The sequence below is a fragment of the Elgaria multicarinata genome, chromosome 10, assembly GCF_023053635.1.
Source record: "Elgaria multicarinata webbii isolate HBS135686 ecotype San Diego chromosome 10, rElgMul1.1.pri, whole genome shotgun sequence".
Classification (NCBI taxonomy): domain Eukaryota; kingdom Metazoa; phylum Chordata; class Lepidosauria; order Squamata; family Anguidae; genus Elgaria; species Elgaria multicarinata.
Window position 1 is genome coordinate 69,902,380 of NC_086180.1, and position 14,000 is coordinate 69,916,379.

Below are 14,000 nucleotides of genomic sequence, written 5' to 3' on the forward strand. Positions count from 1 at the left end.
TACTGACTGGATGGCCTCCATCTGTGCTGCTGGTCTTAAAATGTGTCAGGTAATACAGCACTAAAACGCTCAACACATTTCCTAGTCAAAGTCTGTAGACTCACTTATACATTTAATGTTTCGGATCAAAATGGCCTTCACTTTGTCAGTCTCAATAGAAGCTACAATGTGTTTGTGCTTCTGACCAAGCATAAAAACGTGGGGGGGGGGGGGCGGGAGGAGGGTTAAGCCTTAAAAAGTACACACAATATATGTACTTGGGTTTTCATTAAAGCTTGTACAGGTTTACAGATGGCAGGATGGTATGTATGCAATTCTCTTGGGTGCAATATGCAAGTCCCAGTTGGAGTGTTTCCAACAGGATGTATAGCATAGTCCTTGAGTTTGCCCTCTAAAAAACATATTACTTAGCCCAGTGCCAGCAAATGTTGATACAAAAATAGACTGCAGGAACAACTTCAACACATATACAACAGTTGTTTGTACAGAAAATACTTAAATGTAGTTAGGTAAAAATAATTCCAATTACAAAAAATATTACAAAATATTTATTTTCAAAAAAATGATTAACTTGAAATAATTTTAATCACAGAGAAATCACAAAAGGATTCAAAGAGCTCTAAAAATTTTACAGACATACATAATTGCTTTCAGAGATCTGGCTGCATAGGGCAGAATAGTCTTAAGAGGTGTTACTTGAGGTCTTCAACAACTCTGAGGTTTCTTCAATCCTGAGAATATTATACAAATAGGCTGGTTAAACAGGCCAAACCAAATTTGCTTCTTACAGAATAGTTACATTACATAAGCACTAAATGATTTGTTCCATCTATATGAAAGAATCAATAAGCTTGAACAGACAATGTAAATATGATAACAGAAAAACAAATTATGTCAAACACTTATTTTTTAAAACACACACATAAAAAACTGATCAGCAACTCCTTCTGAAACAGAATTATGTTAAAGTGAACAACTGCAATGTAAACTTTAACAATCGGACACTACTACGGCAAAATACAGAAAATATTATAATTTTGAATCCAAGAGCAAATGTTTGAAGGAAGATATGATCTCCTTCAGTAAAGTGTTACTAGAAATATCTAATAAATAAAATTAGCAATCTAAACTCTAGAAACTCCCACTAAATTCACCTAATGTTCTGTTTTGTTGGAAATAAAAATAGTGCCTTATCCCACAAACAAAGAACTGTAACTAGGTTTATTATCCAATACAGTCTTAAGGAAATTTCACACCTGATACAGAGACCTTTGAGGTTTGGGAAAACATCGAACAATTCCCTACTGGGAAATAAATTTTCTTGCCCCCTTTTTTTTATCCTATTACTTACATTTTGCTTATTCTTTCCATTCTTTGTATTGTTGTTTCCTGCAATTTAAAAACAGGTTAAAATGCATTCTTCAAAAACAATGCTTTTAAGTTTAAACATATATACATACTGCAAGTTTACACAAGCACGTATTTTACCAAAAGTATTTTGCAATAAAATTTTACTGCTACTCACCAGCCCCCAAAACAACAAACATTAATAAACACATTGACTCTGCCAACGCAAATGAGCTAGTATTTGCCAGTTTAACTTACTTTTGAAACCTCTGACAGTGCAGGATTATTAACGACCATGGCTTTGGGAGATGGATCTCCAGATAATAGTGAACTGTACCCAGATGACTGTTGAAGACTTTCTGGCAACTCCACCTTCTCTTTCTCTATGAAGACGTAACCATTATAAAGATGACCTTTGCCTTTTTGCTTTCACACATCAAGTCTGCTATTACATAACTTTTATATATATTGACAAGAGAAATTTAGAGAGAAGAACTAGCAAAACTCTCAAGCTATTTTGGAGTGGTACAAAGTAATTATAATATAGAGACAATCTGCTAAGGTTGTGCATGAATGTCGTGATTATTGTTCTAATTATTATCAATGCAACCTGATGCAAATGCCATTACTGAAAGATCATTTCTTCCAATATAAACTGTTTCCTAAGAGCTTAGAGCCAATATTAAATGCAGAAATTACACCCTTTTTTTGTTATAAAGACTTTAGCATTACCCTAAAGAGTTTTTACATACTAACACAAAAGTATTCTATACAAAAACATTAAACTTTCCATACAGATCATAGCAACTAGTTTTGCTCTACAGTGAAAAAACTTCTCATTTTGTAAAAGGTATTACTCACTGATGGATCTTGAAGCCAACAGACAGCAACTGAACTGTATCATATAATAAAGCAATTCTAACTTGCATAGACTAGGAATGAACTTATTGCTAAGTACTCATAAAGCATACCAATCACATAGTTCATATGTTTTAGAGAAGATGGGATTTTTAAAATATTTTAAATATTTTCTAAATATTTTTTAAATATTTTCTTCAGATCTAAGTTTTAAATGTGTCTCTTGCAGATGAGATTGGAAAACTGAAAAATGAGATGATGATGATGATGATTTCTGTACTGCTCAATAGCTGTGTTGTTTTTTGAAAGGGTAACCAACACAAGTCAGAGAAGAAGGGACAAAAGCTATAGGAACATATGCAAAGAGGAAGCAACACATAGTGACAAAAGCAGCACTTTCAAAAGTGATTATCCTGTGTAGTAAGTGAAATTTGAGATTGATTAGATTACAGTTTGATATAGCACATTTAAAATGACAATATTACAGCAAAGTTTTAGAAACAGACTCAGGAAAGCTGCATCAAACACTCACCAGGAGAAACTGGAGTAATATTTCTGCTAGAAGTAATTTCTTCACTCATGTTATTAAATTCTGTTGATAAGTCATCCTGAAATTATAAGACATTTTGCCATTTATAACAGTGTGTTCTTCAATAAAATAGCTAGCAGTCCCAAGATTTATTTAGCTAACTACTTCAGTATCTTACAATGAATGAACTATGTCATAATATACTCCGACAAAACTATTAAAATATTCCAGAATAGAAAATGGATCTTTTCAGACATTCCCTATCAGGAAGATGCCATGGGTTTATTTGCCAATTCCATAATCCTGCTTTCCTGCAACTACAGCTTACCACAGAATCCAAATTGGACAAAGGCCTTTTCTGACTTACTGCAAGATCCTTTTGTGAGAAAAGATAACTCAAATCCTGCTAGCAATTCTCTGAATCAAATGCATGGTTTAAAACACACAGAAACTCTGCATCCAGCCGACAGGTCCTCCTTGGGCTCCTTCAGGGGGCATGGCTTGGCCTCTAAGCCCCACTCCCTGGTGGAACCCTGCCCATCTCTGATCGGAGATAACAGCGGGGATGTAGGCAGCAGGGGCTCAGCTGGCACTGGGAGGAACAGCCAGTCTTCCCCGCACTGAGAGGCTTTGAACGGTACATGTTACCACCATGGAGACAGTTCATGTTCTGCACACTGAGAATAGTGACACTAGTCGAGTCCCTTTCTCTGCGCTGAGAGAGGCACAGAAATCTGTTCCTCTTCCAACATGAAGAAAGGCAAAATGGGGGAGAGGGGATTGCTGGATAACCAAAAGCTAATATGCCTTCATAAGAATACATACATATTTCACCAATCAGGTAAATTACTGAAGATGCAGGAAAAAAGAAAAATTATCCTAATCAATCCTACATAGTAAACATTACAAGTACCAACATGTATGAATATTTTCATTAAACAGCGTAACAAATGTACCCATAATGGAAGTTATTAAAAACAAGAGATAATTCTTGTACTTTGCACAGGCTTGTCATAAGGATAGCAATTATAAAGGAAGGTTCATGCCTTAGAAGGAATTAAGTTTTGATAAGACACTGCCATCATTTTCCAGTAAAAGCTATTACAGTGCATGATGAATACCATCATTTTGATCATTTGCACCATTTTGATATGAAGGTAGTTACAGATCCTCTTAAACCCAGAAAGAAATAGTGGAAGTTCGACACTCCTATTGTTTCTAGGATGCGGATGGCAAAACGTTACCTTTTGGGACTGAAGTACCAGCTGTGTTTCAAGGAGCAAGACCCTGCCCAGTAGATTATTCCAGTCCTTCTCATCTATAACAATCTTCCCCTGCAATCTCTCTTCTAAAGCTAGTAACTTATCTTCCACCCAGTTCACTTTCTTAAACTTCTCCTGCAGTTCAGCAAGTTGGTGCTTTAATTCTTCCAATTCATTACTATCTTCTAAGACCTGCAAATGAAATGGCTTCATTTACCCAAGATATAACACACAGTTTTAGACAGCCCTCACTCATTAGTCCCCTTCATGTGTTCACACAATACAGGGCCATGTGGCTCGCCCCACCTGCACAGACATCTGCACCCTGGAAACCTACATTCAGGTCACAAGGCCAGTGGTGCAGTACCATTTCCTGCATAAAAGGGCCAAAGACACCATTAATATAGCTGTTCTCCCAGCTATCTGCTTATGTTTTTCAACCAAGCATTAAATTTATTAATCTTTTCTAAAGATTATGGAAGGGTTTTGGATACCACCACTTGACTTTGCAGAATCTGGGGCCGGATCTACACTTACTGCTTTAAAGCGCTTTATAACAGTTTTATAGCGCTTTAAAGCAGTTAAAGCGCTTTATAACTGTTATAAAGCGCTTTAAAGCAGTAATGTAGATCCGGCCCAGGTTATTCCAATTGATACTTGAACTTGGATTCAAATCCATATTCAACCATGGAATCAACAGAGTTTATGGGAAGTTATTGCCTCTCACAGCACAGTCCTGAAGACTCTGGATCCAACCCAGATTACATTGTTGACAGTATACAATCTGTAGACTTTAACTGGTACACTTTAAGTCATGCACAAGCTATATTATCTAAAATGTTCTGCTCACCTCAGCATAGTTAAATGCCCATTTACTTCCTTTTGCCACAAAAATGACAATACTTTTCAATCTCATTTTAACAGACAGAAAATAGCTAAATAAACTTAAAATATTTATTTATTTATTTATTACATTTCTATACCGCCCAATAGCCGGAGCTCTCTGGGCAGTTCACAAAAATTAAAACCATTCAAAGTATAAAACAACAGTATAAACCCATAACATAAACTACAATATAAAAATAGCTTTACCTGTTCATGTACACTGCCCAAAACATCAGCACCACTGTCCAAAACATCAGCAACACAGACATCTGCATCCTCCTTTACATCCAATGCTTCACTGATTACATCGTGAGGGATCCTTGCATCCAATATACTTTTATGACGTTCTATTTGAGGTTTCTTTGCATGTAAAAGACCCACACACAAAATAAGAGCAAAGGCATTTTAACAAAATCAGAGAAGTCAATACAAGATACCCTTTGACACAAACTGCCTGTGGAATATATCAACTTGATGCATAAAACTCAAATTCAGCAGGAGATGTTTCCAACAATTTCTCACTGGTAACCATCACCGCTGGCAATGGTTGTAGAACAGCTTCTTTCTTTGTTTTCTCTAAGGGTTTGGGTTGTTGTTGTTTTTTGCACTGACACTGCAAGTGGCAACTATGTCAACTGTGTTGCACCCCATTTTGCATTCTCCACAATGCTCATATACCTAGCATTGAGAGGAGGGAATGTAGCCACCACACACACACACACACACACAAAAAAAAATACGGTGAAGAAAATGTGGAGAAAATTCTGAAAAGTGACCTGTTATTTCCAGGGTGTAAGAAAAAAAAATCTAAGGAATTTCCTGAAAGTTTTCTTTCCCCATGAAAGGGACTTCTATTTTTCTGCTTCATTCTCAGGGGAGTTTACCATTTCTTTTGAATGTGTGTTGGTGGTATTTTTGATCTTACCTAATCACTATGAGGTGGCTGAGGGTACTGATTATATTTTTCTTTCTATTACACATCTCACCATTGCTCTATTGGCTCCTAGGCTGTCTACACTTCCTGATCTGAAAACGCCCTATGGGAGGAATAAATTTAAGGTGCCTTCCCCTGGACAGAAAGCCAAGGAGGCTACAGGCTGTCAGAGTGGTGTTGTTGTTGACTGTAAAATCAACAACAACAACAGTTTATTGCTTATTAGCCAGTCAGGCCATGCACATACAGAAACATAATAAAACACGCCTCACGCACGGCAGAGGTAATACCAAAATACAAAGTATTACTAAAATGGCTAACAAGAGCAGGTTAAAACATCTTGTAATCCTGGGACAATATTATATTAATAAGTTTAGTCTTTTATGGCTGCCAGTGACTTTTGTTTCTCCAGAGCCCATTTGACAAACTTGGCAGTCCTATATGACATGCAATAATCTGTCCCAGCCAGTAGAGTTATGCTTGCAGCAGAGATATAATTGAACCCAACAATTAAGAGCGCAAGATATTGTTTCATCAGCTCTGCATACTATGGGGACTCTGCTAGGAAGTGTACCATGTCCTCTGCCTTAAGACAGCAGGCTGGGCAATCTGCTTTTACACTGTTGTGGGACCTATAGCATGCATTCACCTCCATCAGCTGGAGTGAATTCAGTCTGCACCGAGTCATAAGCCATCTCAGCTCATAGAAGGTGACAGAAGTTAAGTACGGGAGGGGGGGGGACACCTTCCCTAAGAAGGTAATAATACTTTTATAGATCATATTGGAATGACTCCCAGCATCGACAGCCATTGCTGTCTGAATGTCAATATCATGTTGCCTTTTAAAGATCTCCTCTCTCGCTCTATTGTACTCCCTTGCTAGTAGGTATGTTTGCAAAAAGCCCAGCTCAGAGATATTCTTATCTTGTCTGCCCATGTGTCTTTCCCCATATCTTCATATACTGATAAAACCAAGGGTGAGACCAGTTGGAACACTATCTTTAGCCAAAACAAGATGGCTGCTTTTTTGGACAAGTGTTCCCACTGAATGACAAGCTGTTTCTAATCGAACAATGGCCTTGGAGGTGGGGATCTAGGTACCCCGAGTACTCTGGATTGGAATTTATGCTGCGTTGACTCCAATGAGGTAATGTCTGCATGGGCCAAGGCAGGTGCCCCATATAAAATCTGGGGGAGTAATTTACTTTTGAATAGCTCTATTGAGGGGGCTACCATCTTTCCACCTGGTCCTGCTGCAAAGTGAAGAGTGACATTGCTAGTTGCATTAGCTGTCAAAACTATTGATTTCAAATGCTTGTTGTCACTCCTAGATATTTATATTTATTGACCTGATCAAGTAGCTATCTAGCTGCCATCGGTATTTCTTCCTCCTTTTGCTGAAAACTAAGATTTTAGTTTTATTGTAATTGACCTGAAGGGCTTCCCTCATACAATATGAGCTTAAGGCTCTTAGAAGCCTATGCATCCCCACCTAGGTGTATGACAGGAGAACAACATCATCTGCATATAATTACACTGAGATGCTCCTGTCCTTTAGATGAGGTGGGGAGAAATCAGGACTAGATAAGACGGAAACTATGTCATTAAGATAAGAGAAGTGCTAGCAGACATCCCTGGTGTGCTCCTTTGTTGATAATAATAGGATCTGAAAGATCTCCACCCAAAGAGATTCTCACACATAGACTAGAGTTTTCATACAGCCCCTGCATTCTCCTGAGCAACTTATGATCAACCTTTAAAAGTGTAAGCTTGTGCCAAAGGCGGGGTCTGGATATAGAATCGAAGGCTGCTCAGAGATCTACAAATGCAGCAATAAGTGAGTGATTGGGGGGGGATGTATATTTCCCTACCAAGTGTTTTAATAGAAAGAAATGGTTAAGTTTAGATCTACCACACCGGAAGCCTGCTTGTTCTTCAGCCAGGAGGTTCTCCCCAAATACCCACTTTTCTAACTTCTCTAGAAGTCTTGCATATAATTTACTAATAACATCTAGTAGACTTACAGGGTGATAATTTTGGTGGTCTGACCAGTTGCCTTTTTTATAAATAGGCACCACAATAGCCACTGCCCAATCTTGGGGAAATTTCCAAGTTCTATCGATAGATGTAAATAAGGCTGCTAACATTGGGATCCAACGTACAATCAAAGAAGGATGCTCACACACTCCTCAGCCATCTCATAAGTATGGTGGGCACAAGAAACCTGAACCCAACCCATGAGAATTTCTCCTATATGTCTTCTCCTTTGAATTTCTTTTCGAAAGCAATTTCTTTTCTATCAAATTGAATGAGAATGGTTGAATTTTTTACATAGGAGAAATTTTCGACACAGCACTAGTCTGAAATAATGCTGAGTGTTCCTACCTGCTGAAAATCTGTAGTACAGATAGTTGAAGCATCAAGAAGGTTAGAATGGTTTACTTGTGGTTGCGGTTTAACAGAATGGATTCTCTTTTGTGTTTGAAATTTCACCTGTAAAATACACAGAAGTCCCATTCACATTGTTAGCGATGCCAACATGTTTACACAGCATGGAATATGTTCTAATAAGTCACATTGGTGAAATAAAGTATAGGACTCCCAAAGCAGAAGACAAACACAGAAGGTTGTATCCAATTGTGTCCATCTGCCCATGGAACAGCATCTCTCACAGCAGATTTACCCTCCCATGCTCCAGCTTTAGCCTAAACAAACCATTGGGGGAGGGGTACTCAGAGCAGGTTATTTGGGTGCAGAAAGAAAAGGAAAAGTTCTGTTGTGTAAGTGGAAGTTCTAACTGAAGTGGAGTCAAAGCCTAGCACTATGTAATTGTAAAAGTAAAGCTGTAAATTAAGTTCACAGGCTGCAGGGGGTGGGGAGCAAGGTAGAAAGAATTATGTGATTTTAACCATTCACCTATTAACAACAGAAGAGAAAATTAAAAAAAAAACACCAACCAAATCTCAAGCCACTTCAATAAACTGCCTTAAGAGCTTAGCCAATAGGGTGACCATACATTATTAATAAAATAGAAAATTATAAAAAAAAATAATGCAAACGCAAACACTAAAAATAACTAATTTTCAGTACCTTATTTATGTTACTTAATTCTTTATGCCTTCTACAAACAGAACTAATAATGTCACAAACAATCTGAATTTTTCTCTCTGCAAAGCCATATTGGAGGAACTGCTGTTTTGATAAGACTGGCTTATACTGAAATTGATCACGGAGAAGCTGCAAGTGACACAGAAAAAGGAATTAGCTTTCAGTCATTATAACTGTATATTTTAACTAGCATGCCAGCTATTCGGAATTGGTGCTTTTTTCTCCCATTCCTGTGTAATCCCTCATCCTGAACAGCAGTGAGGCCTGGCTTAAATCATCTTCCATTCAAAAATATCTGGGAGAAGAAATGAAGGCACAGCATAATCGTTTTATTTATGGTTTAGATTCTTTATCTGAGGTAGTGTTCATTTTTGTTTTTAAAAAGACAATTTGGCTTGAAAAAGGGTAGGAGCTTTATGATTTATCCCAATTCCATGCAGCCTTGGATTTCTGTGTTGTTGTTTTTTTATTCTTTTTAAATTTTGTTTTAACTGTTTTTTTCTGTTTTTATTTTCATTTTACCTTGTACACCGCTCCGAAATTTTTCTATGGGGAGCGGTATATAAATATTCTAAATAAATAAATAAATAATAAATAATGCCCACATTGTAATTTGGTTTGTATTATAGTTGCTTGTTTATGGAATTTACTGTTGCCATATCACATATTTTGTGCTTTATTGTTGACAGCAATCTACAGCATTTATAACAGGCAGAAATGTATTGATTAATTTTTTAAAAAAAATACAGTTGATAATCCTCTACTATGCCTGAACCCACGGAGCATTCTGTGTGTTTGTTCACTATGGTAAGTATGTCACTGGCTTCTGCTGAACATAACAAGTCTCACCCCTCTTCTCAACCTCTCCATAACTTCCCTTCCTCCCAATTCATAGACGTTTGGGGTAAGACTGAGAGAGTTGTTTGGTTACAGCATTGCAGAGCCATTTGGAGTGCCATAGCAGCAGAGGGCCAAACTGGCAAGCCCACACCAACCTCTCTACCTCTGGAGCCAGGTTAAACAGGCCAAACCACCTCCCAGGTTAAACAGGCCAAACCACCCTTTTCAGCTCCAAACCTGGGAAGGGGAGCAGATAGAAATGACCTCACACAGAGACACAATGACTTGGTTTGCATAATACAACAGCCCAACATGGGTTAATTGATCCGCAGGAACTGTCGCATTGTGCCAGGGGTCATTTTTGCACAGCGCCTAAAGGTTCTTGTCTTACTGTGCGAACCCCGGCAGCAGGGGTTGTTTGAGGGTTATTTTTAAGCTTATTTGAGGGTTGTCTAACTCTCAAACAACTCCTGCTACCTTGGTTCGCATAACATGGCTAGACACATACAGCCCATCAAGGGTAAATTAACCTATGGTGGGCTGTCATGTCAAGCAAGGCAGGCTAGTACAAGACGAGGGGCAAAGATAAAAGCAGTGTCATGGAGAGCACATTTTGGCTTGGCTATCAAGACCAGTTGTGAATCCATGTGTGCATAGACATACATACTTCACATTCTCTTTCCACTTAATATATCTGGCTAGAGTATTGCTGATAAAAACTCATGACATAGTAAATGTTGAGGCGGTACAGTCATGAAAAAGCACTGTACCATGAGTGAATTAGCAATTTATGTTTGTTTGTAGTATCCAAGATGCCACAGCACTTTTTTACCTTTTCATTACTATAAGGAAGTAGTGTCACATTAGCATACTTATATTTTATTTATTTAAAACATTTCTTTGCTGCCTTTCAGGGCAAAGCCCTCACAAGACAGCTTACAATAAAATAAAGAAAATATTAAAAGCAATAAAATATTAATATCAGAAGCAATAAAACAGCAATTAAAACAGTAAGACCAACAATAAATCCAGCAGGAACAACAGTAGCAGCAATAATAACAGTAACAGCAATAACAATACTCACCATGCAAAGCCCATGGTAAAATAAAATGTTTTAAGGCCTTTTTAAAGCCTGCAAGGAAGGTGCATGGCGGACCTCCAATGGAAGTTTGTTCCAGAGGTTTGGGGCCACCACAGAGAAGGCCCTCTCCCGTGTGGACACCCAACTAATGAGAAAGGGCTCTCTTTCTGATGCAGGCAGGCTGATATGGGTGAAGGCATTCCTTCAAGTAACTTGGTCCCAAACCATTTAGGGCTTTAAAGGTCAAAACTAGCACTTCGATTTGGGCTCGGAAATACGCAGGTAACCAGTGCAGCTGGCACATTATAGGTGTTATGTGGTCAGATCACTTTGTCCCCACCAATACCCAGGCAGCTGCATTCTGTACCAGCTGAAGCTTCCAAACCATCTTCAAAGGCAGCCCCATATACAGAAAATTACAGTAGTCCAGCCTGGATGTGACTAATGTATAGACAACTGAAGCCAGGCCCATCCTCTCCAGATAGGGCCACAGCTAACATACCAGCCTAAACTGGTAGAATGCACTCCTGGACACCAGTCACCTTGGCTTCCCCAGTTAGCTCAGAGTCCAGGAGGACTCCCAGATTGCATACTTGGTCTTTTAGGGCAAGTGCAACCCCATTTAAGACCAGTTGTAAACCTCCATTTAAAGTACTTGGTTTCCCAACCCACAGTACCTCCATCTTGTCTAGATTAAGTTTCAGCTTGTTCACTCTCATCCATCCCAAAACAGCCTCCAGACACTGGTTCAAGAGTCACACAGCCTCCCTGGGATGTGCAGATGTTAACGAGAGGTAGAGCTGAGTATCACCCACATACTGATGACACTTCAGCCCACTTCCTGATGACTTCCCCCAGCTGTTTCATGTAGATGTGAAAAAAGCATGAGGGACAAGATCGAACCTTGAGTCACCCCACAGGCTAATGGCCAAAGGGTGGAACAGAAGTCCCCCAGCACCACCTTTTGAGACCGCTCCTCCATCATCAATGAAACTTGAATTATAGATACCTTATAAACGGCATCAATAAAACGCAAGTCACTCTTTGCTGTCAACTCCACACCTGATTCCACCAGAAGTTCCGTAATATATGTTGAAAAAGATGTGAAACAATAGCTGATGATAGGCAAAAATACAGATGGATCACCCTTTGCTAATCTGTAATGGAGGATAAAACTACATAGTAAATTATAGAAAATTCAAGAGCTTTGAATCATGCTCTAGTTGAATCATGAAACTAGTTGAAGTGCATGATAGTGACAGACTATCAATAAATTCGGAGCTGACACAATTTTATACTTAAAGTTAAGGGATAGTTTAAGTTTCCAAAGCATAACCCAGTCATTATCTTTATATGAGATAACTACTATTGGTAATTGTTACTGTTCTCCATATAAAAAAAACACAGGAAGTAGAAGTAGGGTTGTGTATAATCAGACCCTTCCCAAATTAGGACTTGGATTTGCTTTCCAGCTTTAAGCGAAGCATTCAACATGCAAGCAGACTGTATAGACCTAACCGCATAGTACAATTTCTGCTATTACCTCCAAACAGGGGCTCTGTCTAGGACTGCTGCATCTTTTAAAAAATGTTTTTCAATGGCTTTCACTTTATTATGTTTGTTTTAATTGCATGACTGTAGGCTGTTACTTGGTGTTCCAGGTTCAAGCCAACGAGAATAAATGTTCCCTAAATCACTGATTTACAGAAACATTACCTACTGCTGTTAAAACTTAAAATTCATTTCAATTTTTAAGAGTTATTTTGTTTCATAACAGTTTAATTTGGTTTAACAAATATTTTTAAAAGTATCAAATCTGTTGATTACTCTAATATTACTGTTATTCTAATTGCCTGCTTTAAAATGCTTGCCTCTTCTTCAGTGAGTCAGTTTATCATATTTATTATCAATTTTGACTGGTCTAAGGCCCGAGCCTGGTATTGAGAATGTATGAAGAGCCCTGCTAGATCAGACTAAAGGCCTATATTGTGCAGCATTCTATTCCCACAGTCACCAAACAGATTCTTATGGGAAGCTCACAAGTAACTGCACAGTCCTACCCATGTTCCCCAGCTACTGGTACTGATACAGGAGGTAATATATAAGCATCATAATATAGTCATAATGGCTACATCAATAGCCATTGATAAACTTATCCTTCATAAGTTTGTCCAACCATTTTTTAAAACCATCCAAGTTAGTGGCTGCTACTACATCATGTAGTAGAGAATTCCATAGTCTGACTCTTAACAGATGTTTTCACACTGTTCTGTTATGAGAATTGTAGACACCTTCCCATCAAATCATAGGAATGATTTTTTTTTTAGTAACAAAAAACAAATATATGCTTCCACTTACCCATTGTAGTCCACATCTCTGGGATAATTTAAAAGCCGAAGTTCTTGTTCTATCTTACGCAAGTTTCCTTTTAAGTCTCCTGTAGCCATGTTATAATTCTTCTTTCAATAACACAGGCTGGAAAAACAGAGAGGAGTTGCATTTTAAAAATCAGACGTATGTTACAAGTCGTATTTATATTCACATTACATAACTAGTTAAGCAAAAACTTGATTAGGCCTGGGTTGCAATATTGCATTTGCTTACCTGGGAGTAAGCCCCGCTGAACTCAATGGAACTTACTTTGGAGTTACAGATTGTACTGTTAAGGTTCATTTTATCCACCTCCTTCCTACCTTACATTTATTTAGGAAGGATGCATTTCTGATTAAAAGTAATTTTAGAGTTGTGAAAACTATGAAAAATAAATCTGTCAAAACCACCAATTTGTGACTCTGGAAACACAAGCTGCAATCCTACACACATTAACCTGGGACTAAGTCCCACTGAACTCAGTGGAACTGTGAAGACATGCACAGGATCGGGCTGTGATGGCTGCAGTCCCATGCACACTTATTCCATTGATTTCAGTGGGTGCTACTTCCAAGGAAACAGAGGAAGGATCAGGCTGCAAGAAATATAAATAGGTAAGTATGTGTAAGATGACAGCCTGGTAGTAAGTTTCATTGAACTCTGCAGTTCTTACTTCTGCAGTAGAACTATATACAGGTCGCATGTCTGGTCTGATGTAGATGGAGGTGGCCTTGCCATTCACTTACTTACTAAATCCTAGTTGCATATATGACCCCCCACCCACCC

General features: G+C 38.3%; 1 protein-coding gene across 2 annotated transcripts; it reads right to left on the reverse strand.

The window, feature by feature from the left end:
* Nucleotides 1-532: 532 nt before the first annotated feature.
* CEP44 (centrosomal protein 44) lies at nucleotides 533-13,319 on the reverse strand. 2 transcript variants are annotated; one of them, XM_063135166.1, is made up of 10 exons: nucleotides 13,203-13,319; nucleotides 11,854-12,001; nucleotides 8,906-9,052; nucleotides 8,201-8,308; nucleotides 5,089-5,241; nucleotides 3,979-4,188; nucleotides 2,738-2,813; nucleotides 1,606-1,730; nucleotides 1,352-1,389; nucleotides 533-731 (listed from the first exon to the last, which is right to left on the reverse strand). In XM_063135166.1, the coding sequence occupies exons 1-10, from the start codon at nucleotides 13,289-13,291 to the stop codon at nucleotides 683-685; spliced, it is 1,143 nt and encodes a 380-aa protein (XP_062991236.1). In that variant the 5' UTR covers nucleotides 13,292-13,319; the 3' UTR covers nucleotides 533-682. The 2 variants fall into 2 exon arrangements, with proteins under 2 accessions (XP_062991236.1, XP_062991237.1); XM_063135167.1 differs by lacking the exon at nucleotides 8,201-8,308.
* Nucleotides 13,320-14,000: the final 681 nt, after the last annotated feature.